Source organism: Balearica regulorum, chromosome 2, assembly GCF_011004875.1.
Source record: "Balearica regulorum gibbericeps isolate bBalReg1 chromosome 2, bBalReg1.pri, whole genome shotgun sequence".
Taxonomy (NCBI): Eukaryota; Metazoa; Chordata; class Aves; order Gruiformes; family Gruidae; genus Balearica; species Balearica regulorum.
This window is the reverse complement of record NC_046185.1, coordinates 108,545,461-108,566,138: the sequence shown is the minus strand read 5'-3', so window position 1 is coordinate 108,566,138 and position 20,678 is coordinate 108,545,461. Positions and strand designations below refer to the sequence as shown.

General features: G+C 36.7%; 1 protein-coding gene across 2 annotated transcripts in view; it reads right to left on the bottom strand.

Annotated features, from left to right (window-relative positions):
* CNTNAP2 (contactin associated protein 2) overlaps positions 1 to 20,678 on the bottom strand; it is a 1,224,243-nt gene that overhangs the window by 811,374 nt on the left and 392,191 nt on the right. For both annotated transcript variants that reach the window (XM_075745282.1, XM_075745283.1), the window contains exon 3: positions 5,394 to 5,587. In XM_075745282.1, the coding sequence (XP_075601397.1) occupies positions 5,394 to 5,587 (194 nt within the window). The remainder of the gene's footprint in view (positions 1 to 5,393; positions 5,588 to 20,678) is intronic.

The following is a 20,678-nucleotide window of genomic DNA, read 5'->3' as shown; positions in this document are numbered from 1 at the left end:
ATAGGTCAGGGCATTCTTAAATAGAAAACAACAATAAATGCACAACATTCCCAAAAGACTTCAGGGCCTTACTATAAACACTAGTCAAAACTTTTGCACTGACTAATATATCAAACCATGTTGTCATCTTTAAATAGGTCTGCACAGTATCTGATACTCTAGTAGCAGCCCAGCAGCAACAAATGGCAAGTCACAGACCATTCTAATCACATTTCATATTTTTGAAACGCTCGCACAACTGCAAGTCAGTATAATGTCATATAAACTAAATTAGTTTAATAAGATAATTTAATTCAAGTACTTAAAAAAAAAAAAGGCAACAAATCCAGGCCCATAAACACATTAAACTAGCAAATCTTTCAATAATGTAAGTTTCCGCTCAAGATCTTATGGAGTAACCACGAAAAAGGAAAGCAGCAGTAAGTATCAAACTCAAAAACTCTTTCACTGCATCCTTCATTAATGATTAGTTTAGGGTCATGGAAATAAAGTTGTCTTTCAGGGAAAAGTAGTGACAGTTTTTACAAAGCAAGTAATTCTTGCATGTCCTAACAGAGTGGGTGTATGCTAGAATTTCTTCTTCTTCACTTGTAGTTGCTATACACAAATCATTGTACTGTAAGATGCACGCAGTAAGTCCTTGGTTAGCTCTAAATGATGCTCTGTAGAGCAGGTGGAAGGAACTGGGGATGTAATAAGGCTTACTGATCTTTCTCTGAATAATCTAAGCAGAATTAGCATGCCAGGATGGACAGAAACACTGAGCAGATGGCTCCCACATAATTTCAGCTAGGTAGAGCTGCAGATGATTGCCTTATATCTACCTAGACATTAAATGTTACTTTAGGTCTGTCTGATGGTTGGTATTTCCAAAGGCACCCAAGAGTATTAAAGATCTGAACTGTCTCACACAGCTTGAAAAAGTTAATCAACCAACTCACTTGTGCTTCCTTTCACAATGAATTTTGGCTCAATACTACATCAAAATACTCTGAAGTGCTGAAAGCTCATTTTCCTATGCAAGTTAAATCCACTGTGCTGTACCAACTTTCTTTCTTTGATACCAAAGGGAACCATGCAAATTAAGAGACTGCATTTTGCAAACAGTAAGGTGTTCCTCAGTGCCCAAAGAAATACAAAGTTCATTTTACACTTAACTTACTGGATTTCTGATTATTTCACCTAAAAAAGGAACAGAATGGGCAGCATTAAAAAAAATACAAATTGTGTTTGAAGCCAGTGGGTAAATAGATAAATTAAATTCCTTTCCAAAAATCATTCTTCATAGTAAAAGCTTTGTAATCACTTAATATCTTTCCTGTAATAAAAATACTACAAAAGCAGGTGTTATGCATAATACACTTTAAGTTTAATTAAAACTGAAAGAAAAACAACAACAAAATCAGAAAAACATAATTGCTTTCAACTGAAGCAGCAGCCACTTGGTCCAGGGCTAAATTTTCTGTAAAAAAGCAAAATCTGCTTTCATTTACATCTTTGCAACTCCACTGATGTTCACTGAGGCAGAAGATAAGAGTCAACTACAGAATACAATTTGGAGGTCACGTGCAAAGGGTCTGTATTCCACCTTTCCCATCAGTTTTTTTTTTTTTGAAACTCATAATTATAGTAACACTTTCACAAGTTCTACTACAGTAAGCAAATTTTAAAACATGATACCTCATAAAACCTCTTTGATTGTACCAAGGATCTTCCAATTTCCATTAGGAGAGGTCTGAATCTTAGAGGTGCTCAGTTCTGCCACTAGTGCTTATAATTTGAGTCTCAATGTTTTCATAAGATGTCAGCATTTTCTTATTATTCCTATAGGGCATATTTGCATTATGCTTAGTGGGAGGCATTTACATCATCTAAATCTGAGTTAGGAAATAGGAACAGTATTACACGTGAATCACATCTAGTATATATTCTTAAGGCAAATCAATAGATTGCATCGATGCAGAAAGCAAAATGAGCATCTATACCAAAACAAAGATATATTGTGTACATGAAACATCCCAGTGGATTGATGTATGAAGGGAAACCTCATGACCTATCAAAATTAGAATCTCAGACTACAAGAACGAAGGTAGGAGAGGTGATCAAAATTCTCTAGTTGCTAGGCATTTTATGGAAAGAGGCCACATTCACTCATCTTATTAAAATTCATCGAAATTGAAAATATCCAAAAGCTCAGGAGGGGTGGGGTCAGAAAATCTATTTTGCAGAATGGGGAAGCTTACTCTAAGTTCACCTTGAAAGCACTTTCCCCATCGCAGACTTCCTGAGAGCCTTTTGATTTCTCTCCTACTTAGGAGATAATTATAGAATTTTTTCCACCCTGACTAATGCATACAGGAGGGGGTCACTTAAGCATTTTATGCAGATTATCATGGTTTGTTCTTAACTAGATCTTTGTTGGAAGTTATTTCTCCTTTGCTCTCTATCCAACTCATCTGGCAAGCTTTATTTTTATTTCCTTCTGTTTCCCGTATCTCACCCTCTTGCTGTGTCACTTGATATCATAACTGCTTTAGTATCAAATATTGTTGAACTCTGCACTATTTTCCTTTTTTTCCCCTTGCTTTCTCCTGTAGTTTTAAATTTACTAGTGTCAGGAAACAATGACACTCAGGCACAGGGATGATGGAAGAGGGACATTAATCAACAGCTATATAGCACCTTCCTGTTGTGGTTAAAACTTCTAAAAGGTACAAATCCAAAAGGAAAACACTAAATACTTCCTAAAAGGATTTCTAAGGGCACCAGAATCATCTGAGATTTTTAAGATCATCACAGTCATTTCAGCCATGAAGAATGTGGCTTTAGGAGTTTAAATTGCCAATTCTGGATACTTGGCTCGTATGGTCTGATCTGGCCCTCACAGCTTCTGCTATTTTTAATTTCTTGTACAAAGTGACACTAAGAGGAAGATGTGATGGGAAATTCTGCACCACCCCATTTCCACATCAGGGAAGTCTGTCTCATTGTAACACTACTACATTAGTTCAACAGTATTGCTCCATCCTCAAGCACCTCCCCTGCCATGGAAACTTAGTACATCTTATATTCAATAATACCTAACAAGCACAGTGTTTTCAAGATTAAACCAAGGCGCAGACATCATTTAACAACAGAAACAACAGTGGTTTTGGCAAGTTAGAAGTAATGTCAAAACCCCTTCAGTTCAGCTTTATTCTTAAAAAGAAAGCTGGGATAGGGTAGCACTTTTTTTTTTTTTTTAATATACTGCTTTTCTAGTATTGGATAAAAATTGCAGAACATGAACAGTAGCATTAATGCAGCAATGAGCTTGCTAAGTATATCTCAAAGATTTAGCATTCCAAATAGAAGTGGCAGACTTCTGCATAACTCATCACACATTTTGCAAGTGATGGTCAATAACAAATTAACAGTATTCCCCCTGACTTCACCAAACATACATAACTGCTCATAAAGAGAAAAATGAAATGTTCTTTCATGAAGAAGCTTTCAGTATTTCTATATTAAGAGACAATATAAGAATAAAGACTTTCTACAAAGCCCTCAGAAAGGTGTGCCACTTTGGAAACAAACAGTCACAGCTGTCAATAAATTAACCAAATCACACATTGCCAAAAGATTTTCCCTTCAAGGTATAAAGAACAGATTTTTCCTCCGTCCGACTGTCCTGCTTTATATATCATTCACTTAGCCAGATGCATAGCCCTTTCCCATTCCCCCAAGACAAATTCTTCATGATTTCAGTAGTAGTTGTTGAAGAAGCTTTTCTACATCTAAGATAATATAAACTCTAGATGCTGTAAGTATTTTTATATACATAACTGGTCGTAAAAGAGAAACTTTTTAATGAAGCTTAAGCACAAGCCGCCTCCCCTCCCCTCCCGCGATGAAAAACATTCATACCATCGAGTTGTAAGGAATCTAAAGCAGCACCCAATGTTTTTCTTTTCACTCCTGTTTGTCCCCCCAGCTTTAACTTCTCCCTCTTTCAGAATCCTATCTGGCACATGGAGGAGGTTTTTTTAATAAATCAATACTGTAATAAAAAATGACTGCTTCTATGTACTCCACATACTAAGCAAGTTTCTCTTACACAGATAAAACCATTCACCTTATGGTATGTGTTTGACATTAATTTTTAATAAGAGACCTTAATAAAAGAAGCACCTGGCAAAAATGTGAATCTAAAATAGCACATTGTTAAATTTTGTCTGCTTTGACAATATTTTCCTGATGAGGCGTAATAGCTAATCAATTTAATTTGGTTTCAGAAAGAATGATAGCACTTTGCTGTTTTCAAAGTATGCTTTTGAAAAAGAATAACCATCTGAAAGAACTGCTATGAGGATAGGCATGTTAAGTAATAGCTATCATTATTTGTCAGCAAAATGGAAGGCTACTGTTTTCGCCAAGAATGAAATTAGCAGCTTATCCATGAAAAATCTAAGAGACAAAACCAAATTATATGCTTTTTGCTAAAATTATTGTAGCATAAAAATCCCTGCACCATCTATATGGAAGAGAATACATACATGATAAAACTGTTCCTCAGCACATATACACACATAATAAATTACCTTCCAAAATCATAAAATCATAGAAAGGTTTAAGTTGGAAGGGACCTCAAAGATCAACTAGTTCCAACCCCCCTGCCATGGGCAGGGACACCCTCCACTAGACCACGTTGCCCAAAGCCTCATCCAACCTGGTCTTAAACACTTCCAGGGATGGGGCATCCACAACCTCTCTGGGCAACCTGTTCCAGTGCCTCACCACTCTAACAGTAAAGAATTTCTTTCTAACATCTAATCTAAATCGACCCTCCTTCAGCTTGAACCCATTACCCCTTGCCCTGTCACTACACTCCCTCATAAACAGTCCCTCACCATCTTTCCTGTAGGCCCCCTTCAGGTACTGGTAAGCCGCAATTAGATCTCCCCGGAGCCGCCTTTTCTCAAGGCTGAACAATCCCAACTCTCTCAGCCTGTCCTCACAGGAGAGGTGCTCCAGCCCTCTGATCCACTTCGTGGCCCTGACGTTATGTTTAAGACCAGAATTTTGAAAACTACCTTTGTGTCTTATATTTACTCCATGAAATTAGTGAAAAAAGAAAAGTCAGGGAAAAGAAAGCCAAAGCATAAGAGACTCATTGAGGAACAGCAACAACTAAAAAATATCTGCATGTTCTGACAACTACCATCATCCCAAATGGGCTTTGCCAATCCAGGGATAGGCCTCCTAACAGCAGCTGCAACTTGAATCATTATGTTTTCAGCTAAACTCTGTTCTATCCTCACAAAAACAACACTGAAGAGTTGTATGAGGTGTACAGTGCCTAAAACCACAGTCCATCAACATCACTATGGTTCCATTTTACACTAATGACTTACCCAGATATTTCCATCCTGGTGGTATGGCTTCCAGTTTCTCCCTGTATCACTGTAGAGCATCCGATACTGACTGACCCAGTCAGAACTGCTATACCTGCCCTGAGTCGCAATAGCACTGATCTGCTTCCTGTTCCCAAAATCCACCTGCAGCCATTGGTAATGATCGCTGTCGGATGGAGACCAACCTCCTGCACCTGTTGGGTTGAAACAGAAGAGAGAGATTTAGACCTCAAACACTCGCTTTGAAGTGAACACATTGTGAAGATGCTGATTGCTGGAAGGCAGCCCAGCTGAGAGGAGTATAATACCAAAAAAACTTGAACACATACAAGAGAAATATGATTGCATGTTGTTTGTTTTTTATTTTTTTTAAATGCATCTTTAGCACAGGCTTCAAATGCATTAACTCTGTTGCCTTAATCATTTTATGATATAATTATAATGATTTAATGGGCTGCCTGCTAACGAATCAATGCCTTTATAATGCCTTAATTACAGTTTATTAGTTTTTGCCAAATTATAATTGTTCACGGGTTGACCAATTTGCCATGAAATCCTTTGTCAGAGTAAGCTGGCACAAATCAATAAAAATCTTTGGATTTTGTATGCCTTTTCAATAGCATTTCACATTAAAGAGATAATATAGATAAAACAGGAGGAAATGAGAGCACACTCTCTGCTTTCCTGTGTTTCACTATAGTACAAATTGAAAGATCTACCAGAAGAATTGAAAGAGGAGCTGGTACTGCAGGGCTGGATCCAGTTTTGATCTGCTGGGTGTACAAGCTGTCACAGATTACATTGGCAGATGCCTCACAGAAGTATTATTGCTCTTTATGGGTCTATGAATTAACTTGACAGTAATACTATTAACAATATTCTTCTCAGCCTCTAGACTACATTGAACTGCTCTAAATAAAGAAGGCCAATAATGCATAGATAAATGTAGTATTAAGACACTAAAGCAAGGTCTTTTTCTTCTGCAATAAAAAATATTAAGGGGTAAATTGTAGATGGATACTGCACAGAATGATAAAAATTCTACAATAGATATAATAATGATGTATTTACCTTAATGATGGGTATTAGGAAATACATGAAATGTCAGAAAAAAAATCTATCAACATAGAGAAGAAGTGGAGAATAATTTTCTTTATATTTGTAGCAGATGTTAAGATGTAGAAAACAAAAACTTTACAGACTTAAAGTGATTACAGGGTTTGGGTTTTTTTTTTGCTTTGCTTTTAAGTTTGAACCAAATAAGTGGCCTGGCACACCTGGAAATCACGTAGTCTAGTTCATGGGCCAATTTTTGTTGGTTTTAATTTCACTCACAGACTTCAACTGATGTCACAAACCTTGCCTGCTTGCCCAAGGAAGAAACTCTTTGCTATCATGCATCTTATATACTCCCATCATTAGGCGGCAGCATTGCCTCAGTCTTAGACAATTCTAAAACTCATTCAGCTGCTACAGGTGTTAACAATTGCAGGTCATAGGGCATTTTAATGTTGTGATACCAGTGGGATCATTTGATGCCATAAGTGGTTGCCTTTCATTGTAATTAAAAGACTAGCACTACGCCAATGACATCCAATTTGTTAAAATTTTTATGATTTACAATAGATGCTTTGTCTCTTCCCTACAGGTAATTTCTACCTGGCAATATAAACAGGATACTTCAGGGGTAGGGAATAGTCAAATGGTATTAAAAAAACCCAAAACAACCCACCTTTAATAAAATTACTTGCAGGGAAAAGTATTTCCACATTCCGAATTTCAAACTAGCTCTATTTTTGCAGTGAATGGTTAACTGGTCATTTAAAAATAGAATATAGCTTCTTCATGACTACTATGCAAGGAGATTGGAACGGTTAGCTATACATACTTGTCATAACAGCAGAGATGACGCTTTGTCTCCCAATCCTAAGATCCCTATCCAACTGGCATACCTGAAACTGATGGCACACAAAGGATAAGAAGCTGCCCCTGTACAGAAGCCACCTTTGTAAAAGGACCCTTTGGTGGCTTCAGAAAAAGTAAGGTTCAAATGTGAGCATTCAAAATTATTATGAAAGACAGAGCTGATAAATTCATCAATAAAATGTCCTTCAACAACGCAACTGTTGAAAAAGGATGATATACTATAGCTGTAAGAAGGCAAAAATAGACATTATGTTTTTTACATTTCTTACTTATGGAGGACGTTGTGTTATGCAGGAGATTTACATTAAAACAGGAGACTTTGTTATGCACATTTAAAAGGAAAGACTTTTAACTATAACACAATATATTTTTTTCTTCATATTACTGAAATGAGACTTTGGCCTTCTTTAACTGACAAACATATTCATTCATTGTAAATTGCCACTAGGTTTCAGAAAGTCTTCATCTACAAATCCATTAAAAGTTTGGAAAAATTGATTGCTAACATTCATTTTCCCATTTTTTTGATGTAAGAAGAGCTGGAAAACATTCTTCACATCACGCCTGACAGAAGTTAGAGAGATGTGACAGGCCAGGAGATGGAAACACGAGTACAGCAAGACAGCCCGCCCTTTCTAATAAGCAAAATACAAGACTTTTAGTCAATATTGCAGACAGCAGCAAACAATATTTTCCCATTGGTTTCTTGACCTAATTCTCTCAGTTTCACATTTGCCTTCCATCTCGTCCAAGGAAGTAAATAAATAAATAGTCAAAAAGATGAAGAAGTGCAGTGGGTTATAGCTGAATGTGATGCTAGCAGACCAGCGTGGGAATAGTGATCAGTCTGGGCAGCAGGGCAGGTGTCAGCCATTCACCAGAAGCAGCCTGTGGGGATCAGTTAAAAGTTTCCTCTTCCCCTTTGATTCATCAAGTTGTGTAATTTGGGGGACCTGATTACTCTGTTCATTTTGTTTCTGATATGTATATCCTCAACTGATTCAAGGATTAATAAAAGTCCTTCTTTTTTTCAGGTGCACACTCTAAATAAGTTATGAAAAAGTTGGATTAAAAATTTCCCCGCTGTGAGATCCTTGCAAAAGCTCTGAAATCACTGGAGGAATTTAAGTACATTTCTGTCTCCATTCATTCTAAGCAGGTACAAAAATCTCACATCCCCAGAAATGTGCACGTGCTCACAGCTCAGCACACCATTAAATATTTTGCTGAATGAAAACCAGCTTTTTCACTGGAATGAAGAATTGGGTTTGATATTGGACTGGGAACAGAGGAGTCACTGACAAATAAAATATTTAACACATTTTGCCTTTTTAAAGGAGTAGCAAATGTGGAAATCAAACCTGACTTCCACAATATAGCATTATTTTTTAAATGCACTTACTTTTATGGCCAATATATTATGACAGAATAATGAATTATCTTTATGGAATGAGCACAATGACAGCACGTTAGTAGTTTTCAGTGAGCATTACTTCATACTGAAACCGCAATGGTATATTAAATTTGTTGAATAAACACTATTCGCAGTATTATTCTTCACACCTTAGTGTAAACTGTTTATTTTTAGTGGTTGTAGGCTATATTCTGAATTTTATTACATGCATTATTTGCCCTTTTTATTATGGCAGAGAAAAGACACATTTTTTTTATATGATACTCTGTTTTACTTCATGTACTGCCTTTTAATGCCAAATGCCACAATATACTATGAAATCAATGTGAGTTACAAATTATTAGAAAGATATTAGAACTGCCAAGTATTTAAAAGATATTAAATATATGCATATAAAATAGTGTTCTTTCATTAAACAGGTAAGGAACATTTATGGGGTTCTTTAGTAGTAGAGGTGCAATAAATAAAAGTGACAATTATCTTATGTGCTTCCTGTTTTTATTTTAGTGCTATTCCAGAATTTGATGTGATTAAACATATTCACCCACTCAGCAGCCAAAATCACTGACTCAGTGACATTAACCAAAAGAGTCACTGAATACTTTTATTTATACCGTATAGCACTCTACACCCAAAACAGGGCAACTAATTTCAACTGGAGCAAGAATGACTGTACATGAACATTTGATAGTAGATAGCAGAGAACTGCAAGTTCAGCAACAGTAAAGGCAACACTGAGCATGCGGCCCACATATCTCTGTGCATCCAAGAAACTTTCCTGTGCAGAAAATCATAAAAGCCATAATCGGCAAAGCCAGCCAGAGCATTCCTGTGGTAAAAGGCCGTTATGAAAGATTTCATAAAGCTTTACTTTCAAAACAAGCTACAGAAAGTCATTTGATCTGCTCCCACTGCAGACTGACCAAACAATGTGTGATGAGTTTGATGCTGATGCGGAAGATACATAAAACTATATTCAGAATGCTAAGAACTTGTAGAATTTGAGTCTTTTCATGATTTTTTTACCAAATAAAGACAATTGTTAACAAATAGTATTAGCATCATTACAGCAGGAGTTGAAGTTCAAAGATTTAATTTTTTAAATTATGAAAACCCCAATGGCTTTAATGTTTTTATTGGATTTCATTTAACAGATTCATTCTGTGTAACTGATACAATATGAAAAACATAGCCTATCTCTAAATGACACATGCAAAAGATAGTACTTAATATATTTCTAAGCGTATAAAGAATTCAAGTCAATGTGGGTCTATTTTTTAGAAATTTCATGTATAACTTCTTCTTTTTAATTAATTATGCATTTCAGCTCCCTATTCACATTTACTGCACACTGAGAAAGCCTACGTGATGAGTTAGCCTAACCTTCTTATCATCCCCCCCCCAATAAATTATCAGTAAGTAGCAAAGCTGGGGTAGGCTTACAGATTTTAGATTTTTGACTGAACTGTCATAAACTACTGAGCTTACAGATCTATAAGAAGGGACACTCTGATGATTTTTTAACATGTCTGTTCCTTTTCAGTTAGAAATCTACTTTCTTTTGAAAATTTGGCACTTTCATCTTCATTCATGGATGAAACTGGAAAGATTAATTTGCACTAGAAGAATCCATTCTTGTTTTAGTCACACTTGTTCATCATTCCCTACTTCAAATCACAAAAAAACAAACAAACAAAAAACCCCAAGTACTGCAGTAAGTCTAATTTTCTACTCTTTTCAAATCAGTAATAAAAGGTTTCAATGATATGAATGAAAGAAGGAGGGGATCCTTAGCCAGAAATTTAATTAGAAAATAAACTATGAAAGCTATAAATAGAAGATTTAGAATTTATGGTAGTTATAATTCAAGGGATTACTTTATCTAATTATAGAAAACTTCTATAGCCTTTCAGCAAAGAAACCAAAAATATGCCTTTTTAATTATTATGTCATAATAACACAAAATATTCTTAGAGTTTGAATCTGCCTATTTGTATGGGAAAACCACAACACAATCTTTCAATGAGAAATAACACTTTCTAGGTCACTGCAATAGCATGAAATCAATAGTGTTTGATACCCGGCTATTTTCCAAGACATTGCTTGTCATTCCTCTACATAAAAGATAAATCAAGACAAAAAGGAAAACTTTGAAATACTGAGATCATTCATTCACTGCACTTCAGAGAAAATATGGGCAGACATTTTCTACAGTACACTAGAAAACAATATAAAAGACCCAAACTTCTAAAATGCATAAATCTACTTGCCCTGTTAGTCATCATCATACTTAAGCAGGACATCAATGGCGGTTTCCATTTTTGGTTTGCCTTCCTCTGTTTGTCCGGTTTATCATTGTAAAGATTGTCTGTACACAGACAGTAAAACATTTAACTTTACACAGAGCAAATAGTATGGTAACATTGAGCGGGTCTAGTCACACTGAGAAAAGTTATGCATGTGCAGAAGTCTTGGATGATTAAACACTTCGCACTTCAAGCTGCTTCAAGCAAGGATCCCTTCTACCACGTATTAGGTAGAGTCCTCTAACAAAGACAGTCCTCATATAGGACTCCACTTCTAATTAAAACGGTCTTTTTCCTGATATTGGTGTGGATAAATATTTTTTTTATTTCCTTATCATAAACCGCATGCATTTTTATATTTCTTGTATCCATCTGCTGTTCTAGATAAATTTGGATTTGTAATCCAGTGCCTATCTTCGGGGTAGGGATTTGCTTTTGCATGTTTGAAGAGCTCTTCTTTCCAGCACATAACAGAAGCGATGGAACAGCAGACAAAGCCATGCATGATGCTGATGGTGGGCAAATAATTCTGCTTCATTCTGCTTCAGAAGAGGCAAAGGTTGATATTTAGAAGGCAACAAATACTGAGAAAATAGCAGCATGATTATAGTCACCCTCTATTTAAAATTACCTATATTTATTTTGTAAAAAGTTAAATATCACAGAGAAGAAAGAGGACAGAATTGACAACAACTAGACTTCTTCTCCAGAATTCATTGTTAGAATTTACCCCAGATCAGACCAGATTTACTAAAACTGGCAAATTGGACCCAATCTTTGGCCTAACTCCCCATGAGTTTCGATAGCAGCTTTCCAGAAGTGCAACAAGAATTTTACTCCAGTAAGCCTTGAAGCTCTAAGTTCCCTGTAAAATACATCTGATAAAATTCATTTTGCTAGCGCAGCAGAAGATAGGAAATACCTAATATTCATTCCCCAAATTAGCCTTCCATCATAGCAGCTGAAAGTTTAAGTCTACAGAGAAGTCAGTATCAGTATGAATCTTTACTTCTGAAAGGCTGAAGTAGCACACCAGCCTATCCAGTGGCCATTACTAGGCACTGGGAATACTTCTACTGATTTCTAGTGGCACTTACCAGTGTCCTCCCTTGGTGTGGCTTAAACTCTCTGATAGAGTATACTTTTTGTTTCTTTAAACCATGTAATATTTTTTTCCCTTTTTTTCTTTTTTTTCAGGGGGGAAGGGGAGTAAGAATTAGCCCTTATTCACTTAAGTATATATTTTTTGGACATTTTTAGACTAATTTTAGAAGACTTCTCCTCTACTAAAAATAGACAAAGGGAGGTGGAAAACCCTAATTACATTTTTTAAAATTATTTCCTTTTAATTTAAAAACCAAAAGTTAAGATGAGAAATAACACAAGGGATAAGTAGTTATCAGGATACAGTCCACACAGATCTTTTTTAAAAGAACATTAAAATCACTATATTATTTCTTAAATCCCAATAGATTTTTCTTACAGTAAATGCAATTAAAATAAATCCCTTGATGTACTGTCTGCTTCTTAATACTCACTGCTTCCTAGTATATCTTAACTGAGCACAAACCACGTATGAGGGAATGATCAATCAATCTGCCCTGAGAAACAGTGGTGATATCTAACAATAAAAATGATGCAAAAGAGATCTCATCGTTGTCATTCACAGTTGTCAAACTCAAAACAGGGCAAAAAAATTGTAAGCCTGAGGAGCCTCATATCCTGAATCCACTGTTGGGGAACAAACACTTTGCAGCTTTGGTTATTTTAATGAACACATCACTTTAAACTATGCCTTTCCCATCTGTTCTGCTTTCTAATTACATATGCAAAAAGAAGCTCATTCACAACTGCATCCTAATGGCATCTTAAACAAAACTTGGACGAGATTTAAATATCCTGTGCACATCATCTGTATTCAAGGCATCAAGCAGCTTCTTCTCCGTGAGGTGTTTTTTTGTTTTCTAGACAGAAAGTTGAGGCAAGGTAATGGATCACTGCACCCTGGCATACAAACCCCTTGCATACAAAATAACCACAGTGGCATACAAAAGACAGAGAAGAGAGTATAGAGATCCCCTTTCCTCACACCCCTTTTTCAAGTATCAGGACACAAATCTTTCATTGCATGTTTATGCATTGCAGCACTGGGGTCTGCCTAACAACTCAGGTCATGTCCCTGGCAAGAACTAGCAAGTGTATAGCTAATGGATAGCAGACACTGCCTCTGCAGTGTCTCTGCTCAGCAATCGAGCCCTGATTAGAAGATTCTCATCCAAGACTTTAATGACTGTCAGATCAGGACTAGCGAAGTTTTACTGACTGTGATTGAATAGCATTTACAGCGCTTTGAAATCCAGATACAAGCTCATTATGACACTTCTGGTAGTTGCTTGTAATTGTTGTGATTCCTCAGTAGAGATGAAAGAGAAAAAGGAATTAAGATATTCCTGCACTAGATCTATACTGTTTCAAGAGCAATGGGTGCCTAAACACTTTAGTCACCTAAATCGTCCTGTTCCCATTAGTGCAGTCCACAAAGTGATGGAAGGCACAGCTGAATTTCTGTAAGTTAAATCATGATGTTCTAGCCCATCATGACTAGTATTTTTTTTCCCCTCAAATGATTGTACATGAAAGATGATTAAATGTCATAATTCAGTCTTAGATATCTTGTTCTGTGACAAGTCTTCAGTGATAAAAGTTAAAACCTGAACATCTGTCTTGCAGAGACTTGCTGTATGAGATCCTGTAGTGAATATAATTTCTGCCGTTGTGCGTCCGTGTATACCAGTGTTCCAGTGATGTGCAAACAAGACTGCCTTGAAATGCTCACTGTTAACAGATAAAAGCCACGTGCTTATTTCACTATACTCATTATCTGTTTTCTATTTGTGGTTTTTAACTCCAAATCTCCTGGTTTGTGTCTCCTGCAAGAAATTTTTCTCCCTTGACTTCTCCCTTGAAATGCCCTGCTCATGACGTACTCCCTCCGGCTGTTATGTGCCCTGAAAAACTCTTAGCCCAGCAAATACAAAACATGACCTGGCCCAGCTCCTGCTGTTAAATACAGCAGTTCTGAAGTCCAGCTCCCTTGATGATTGCCAGCAGTCAACCTTTGCCTGCTGCTACTGATGTTTCTAACACCCACTTGGGCTCAGCTCCTGGACTGCTACAGAACTTGAACACTCCTCAATTCTCTTCTCTGTTACTCTTTATCCACTTCTACCAGGGTTTTTTCTCTGTCTTTTTTTAAAGCTGCTTCTTTTGGGATTGGCAAGAAAATGTACATTCAAGATTATGCTCAGGTTAAGGATTTTTCCCTAGTGTTTCCTATCTAGGTTAAACCTGCTTTTCCTCTATACAAATGTCTTTTCCATCTGCTCAAAATTTCAGACCTGAATTCCCATTTTACAGGAGTTTCTCAGAAAGTGCTTCAACCCAAATGGTGATGATTTCTCAAATCAATTAATCTCAAATTAATTAATTTGATTTCTCAAATCAATTTCACAATTGTTAATAAAGTCTGAAATATGTTTTCTGGCTACCTTATTCCTTTCTTCTTGAGTGCTAGAGTGCTAAAATCACTACACATTTTGATAATTTATTTCCCACAAAAATTATAAGGGAAGCCAATGAATTCTCATAAGGGGGGTCTCTTTTTGGAAACAAAATGACTGAGGGGAAAAAAAAAAGATCAGTCAGATCTGAAAGTTTCTGAATACTTCAAAACCGCTACCTGAATCCTTTCTGTATGCAAATTGCCTAGAAAATTAACAGCTAGAGGGAGCTATACTATTCTCTTATTTGTGCCAACATTGCACTACCACTGACCCAGGCCTGAGAACAGGACAGCACTCTTCCTTACCTGCCTCATTGATTAGCCACTGCTTCCAAATGCTTCTGTGAGACAGACCTTGCACATCATATTACAGGAGCTCTGATATTACCAGTGTTGTGCACGAATACAAGTTACTGGTACTGTTTAATCCTTCTTAGTAAATGTGCTTCCCTCTCCTGTTTCTCCTTCAACAAACAGAAGCACAGAATTGTGAAATATTGGGAGATGACTTTTGAAATCTAGTATACAGCTGATTCAAGGGTTTTGCAGAGTTTTCTGCTTTTAGAAAAGCTAAAGGATAATTATTTTTCCATTAATGCATATATTGCAAGCAGTACCCACATCCTTTTCCTTTTTCTCCATTAAGAAAATATATTCTATTTTTAAAAATTACTCTGTACTGCATCCATTTTGATGATGAAAGCTCATATTATGCCTTCTATTTTGCTAATAGCAAAATATTTATTGATATCATATGCAGAGTTGCAACAACGTGGGAGGAACAATTTTATTCTTTATTTTAATTTGTAAAATAATACATTCGTTTCAAGACAGGACTATACCACAGTAGAATTCAACTTTTTAGGGCAATGATTTGCCTGAAGTCTATGGTAAACTACTAATAAATATTGACTATTCCCTAACGAGTTCATAGTCCTTGAAGCCAAAGCATAGCACTGTATACAAAATCATTATAATAATGGAAGACTGTACTAGGGAAAAAAGATGACAGAAAAAGTTAAAAGTTATAACTCTAATAAAAGTAACAGTGCTCTTATCAGTGGCATCTGTCCTGGTTTTGGGTTAATTACCAGCTGAGGTTAAACCACGACAGCATCAAATATTAATTTACCCACATGGGATTAACTAATCTGATACATTTTAGACATTGACCAGGAATGAAATTCTGCTTGGACTTTTATTCAATATAAATTAATGAGAACTCAAAGTTCATGCAGCAAAGAATTTAGAAAATTAAACTATATTAAATTAAAAGACCCAAATGCACACTCCAACTCTTGTTCTTTAAATTTTAACCTACAGAAGGGAGGAGAATATAGAAATGCTAGCTTTAGAGTAGGAAGGTTCATCTTCCACAGTTGGGGGGAGGATTCAAAGTAGGATTTAACTTCAGTTGCCCTGAATCATCCCCACTTCTCCCCCTGCCTCCCTAGCCCTCTAAGACAATCAGGATGGCATGGCTCCCCGAGCTGAAATGAATCTCTCTGCAGTTTCCACGCTCTCCATTTAAGCTGTTCAGGCTACAGATTGAAATACTTGTTCGGAATGCATTTTTTTTTTACACTGTCAGTCAAGATTGCTGAGTAGAACACTGCTGAGAAGAAAAAGAACTTTTGCATGTCCAGACCAACTCAATATACCCACTCCCCCCACAAAAGGAAGAAAACCCACCACCTCCAACAGCTAGACTGCAGATCATACCTAAATAATTTCTGTCTGTACAGAGCAGTAGTTGGCAAATGAACAAACAGCCACAGCTACAAAAGGAGTGTTCAAGACAGAAATCATCTAACTTGGCAGAAGCATTGCCCAGGCAAGCAAAGACCTAACTGAGGATAAAAATAGCTTTGTATCCTTTAGTTTGCCTGTCTGTAAGCCAATGTAAGACATCATTCACCTCACACAGACAACTGTGAAAGTACACAGTATTTTGAAACTTTATGAAAAATGCTGTAATGCTAAAGCTAATAACTTCTCCTACTTCACCACACATGCACAACCCAAGGCTCTATCCCCACAGAGCTGGCTGCTCTATCCTTACAAAGTTTACATCCTTCTCTTCTTGAATAAAACTCGTGATTTTTCCTGCATGCTGGAATAAGCAAATCTTCCTAACAATCTTCAAGGAAATTTCCACTTGCTGAGCCTAGTCAAGGAAGCACTACCGCAGCTTGAGAGAAATTGTCCAGGGACATCCTGTATGACAGCTTTTCCATAACTTCTGTGCTCTCCTGATTCACTTTTATATTGAAGAAAACTACTTCTCACAGACAGCTAGTCCTTCTCTAGTTCCAGCTACATGGATACCATTCCTACTGAAGGCAGAGGGATTTTCTTATGGCATAAGCTCAGGAAATAAGTATGCAGCAAGGGCTTCTAAAGCACAAACCACTACTAGCTAAATCACTACTTCTGTAAAAATTGAATCCTATGATTATTGTGCTATAAAAAGGTCTTAAACAAAACCCACATGGCTTAAGAATGGAAAGTGCGATATGATAATTATATGTATTATGGTAAGAATACAGGTTTAAATACTGGTTTTTTGAAAGAATGAACAAGGAAAAAAAATCTGCTGTTAATTCTGGGTTTAAAGGAATCTTACGCCACAGTTTTAGATTCTAATTTGGCAATGTTAACTAAGCATCATAAAATCAGTCACTTATAAGAACTAGCTAATGCCTATCAGACCACTGCAATTTTTTTCACTTTTATTTATTATTACTATTACATAAACTTTTTCCCTATTAGTAGCAACAAAGTATCATTTGGAGAAAAAGAAAGTGTTATTTGCCATAGATTTTATAAAGCGAATTTATCACACTGATGACTCCAGCAAAAAACTGACATACATATACATGATCTATCAAAACATATACCATCTGTTAGAAAGATGACTGAAAGAGTATTCATAACGAGAAAATAAAATGTTAGTATTTAATATTCTGGGTTTTTTTAAGTAAAATAAATGGACTAATGTTTATAACTTAAGTTTTATCCTGAATTTCAGTTAAATATCAAAGTTCTGTGAGGACATTTAAGCACATTTGCCTAACAATAGTATCTGTTGTGAGAAGTTTCATTAAAATACATTTTGAGCAACAGCTTTTTTATTCCTTTAAAGTTTGCCTAACTGATTTACACAAGGCAGAGGGCTGAAATTTGCAATAGGGAGATTCCCTGTCATCATTTCTGGTTTATGTCTCCTTATACCCCACTGCAGGCATCACATCTAGTGCCTGTACCATGAAGTTATCCCTGACACCCTACAGAAACCTGGGTTGGTTGCATCCCACTGTACTGCCCTTCCAGCAGGTGTCAGAGATGAAAGTCTCAGATAAGAATGAAGGTATCTGATCTGGAGGTGTTCTGAACTTGTTCAAAGAAAATGATGTCCACTTTCTCATCCTAGTTTTGTGGTTCATAACATATTCCTACCACGGTGTCACCCCTCACTGGCTTCTCCTTGGATCCTGACATACAAGGTCAACCACACGCAGAGCTCTAGTTTCCCAGGCTGTGTGCACTTGTGTGCATGCACTTGAGAAGCGTCCTTCACTCTCTTTCTCTGTTCCGAAGGTCTCTCTTGTTCTTCAGCTTTTGCTTTCCAACCCTATACACCACTTTCTCATTCAACTGCAGGTTGTAATTTTCCTTTGCTATCTTAAATTCAGCGGAGAACCAAAAAAGATACTCATGGTGCTGGAGCACTCGTCCTGTGAGGAGAGGCTGAGGGACCAGGGCTTGTTCAGCCTAGAAAAGAGATGGCTTTAGGGGAACCTTACAGCAGCTCCCAATACCTACAAGGCAGTCATCAGAGAGATGGGGCCAGGCTCTTTACTGAAGTGCACAGCAGGAGGATGAGAGACAATGGATACAAACTGAAATAAGAGAGGTTCCTACTGGAAATAATGGGGGTTTTTTTCATCATGGGGACAGTCAGGCAGTGGAACAGGCTGCCCAGAGAGGCTGCAGTCTCTGTCCTTGGAAGTTTTCCAGATCCGATTGGTTAAAGCCCTGAGCAACCTGGTCTGATCTCAGAGCTGAACCCTGCTTTGAGGAGGTGGTTGGATTAGAGACCTCCTGAAGTTCCTTTCAATCAGAATTATTCTATTATTGTAAGATTAGCCTATTATAAGAACAGTAGCTTGGCAAATATGAACAACCACACCAGGTCAGCCTAACGTTAATTAACTAAGCAGATAGTAATTTGCTGATTCTGAGTGACACAGCATAGGACTTTCCACAGGCAAAAGAATGGAGGAACACCTTGAGTGCAAAGTAGCAATTAACTATAATTTTTTGCTTATGTTGAGGTAAGATTGTATGATCTGACTGTTATACAGGTTAAAGTATTTCACATTATTAAGATAATAAAAGAAGGGCTTTACTCCCTAAATTCTTTCCTCGTCTCCTTGAACTGCTGCTCACTCAAACGTCCCATCTGCAGATGCTCAAACCTTTCCTGAGATTCTGTTGTTAAACTTGGTAAGATAGCTGCTGCTCTAACTGAAAATTCATTATTAAATTTATTTGAAATGATATTTAATCCTGATTTTACACATAACTTTCTTATATTGCATTTTTAATTTTTTTTCATTTTGTATTGCATAATCATCACTCGCAACTATTTTCTACATATCAATCTAACATATTAACTTTTCATGTGATACTGACCTTCATTTACTCATTATATCTGATTGTATATTTAAATAAAATTCTTGGTACTGGGAAGGCTTACTCTCCCGGGTTTTTTAATTCTCATGATTTCCTACCCGATATCTTAAGGTCAACAACCTCCATTTTTTTTTCTGAATAGGTGTTTTTGAGAAGTTATAGAGTTGCCCAAATAAAGTCAAAAATAAAATAAAATAAAAAACCACAACAGAGATTAAGAAACATCCAGTGTATTTCTTGAACTCATTCTGGAAGAAAAAGTAGGAAAAGGCACAAGAAGAGCAGAAAATAAGGTATTAACTATCAAACACTTGCTTTGTAAAGAAAGTTGTGTACTAATACCACAGATTTGGAAAAGAATGAGATTTTATTATACTAAAAGCGAAGCAGAAATTTATCACAAAAAAATTACCATTAGTTTCACAATGGAGTCAGCAAATTGGGAGTAGTATGTATTTCACTTTCCTCCAGTAGTCATTTGCTAGCATCATTGGACAAACACTATAGTCACAAAAGTAAGAGCAGATTAAGCGTGCCTTAAAACAGGCAAAGCACCATTCTGGTACCTTTCCCAGTATTTTGCTACAAGGTCAAAAATTCTGAATATTGTGCTTACAGCTCATTATATTGAGTAGTGTTGGTATCTGCACAATGACGTTAGAACAGATGCCAGCGCATATTGTGGAACCGGACAGTATGCAAGATCAAGTGTTGATTTACAACCTCACTCAGAAATCTGAAAAGCAAGTCATCTGTGATAGAATATTCTTCACCAAAGATCAAGGGGAGAAAAGCTTCATCCTTGATTCTTCATGGGTAAAAGAATACAGGGAAAGCATTTTGGACACAAGATTCCTCAGGGGATAGGGTTCTACCCATCTTTATTTACAGACTTGAAATTCTCTGTTACATCTCTCCTGGCACAACGCATGTTTGGATCATAGTCAACATCTTAGTAAGATCATTATATTCCTCACTCTTATAAAAATCCTTAAACGCACGGTAACTGAAATAGTTTTAGGTGCCGCTGATTTTTCTCAACTTTTGTACAATTTTGCCTGACAGATTCATGTTCTAAGGCTGCACATTGCCAAGCACCATGGAAAGTGATTTAAAACAGTAGCTTGTGCCATGTTAACATCCCTGGAGCTACAGTCATCAGCTGAAGGATTACATGCTACTCAGAACATACTGTGTTACGGTCTCCCATGCCAGATGTATAATGACAAGTTTCTTCAACACTAACGATGAGTTTCTGAAGTGACAAGCCTCAGGAATCAAGCAACTGCAAAATCTCCACATACATTCCAGTGTTCCAAAAACACAGCAACGCTTATTACACATTTTTCAATCATCAGGCTGATGACTTGCAGCATACT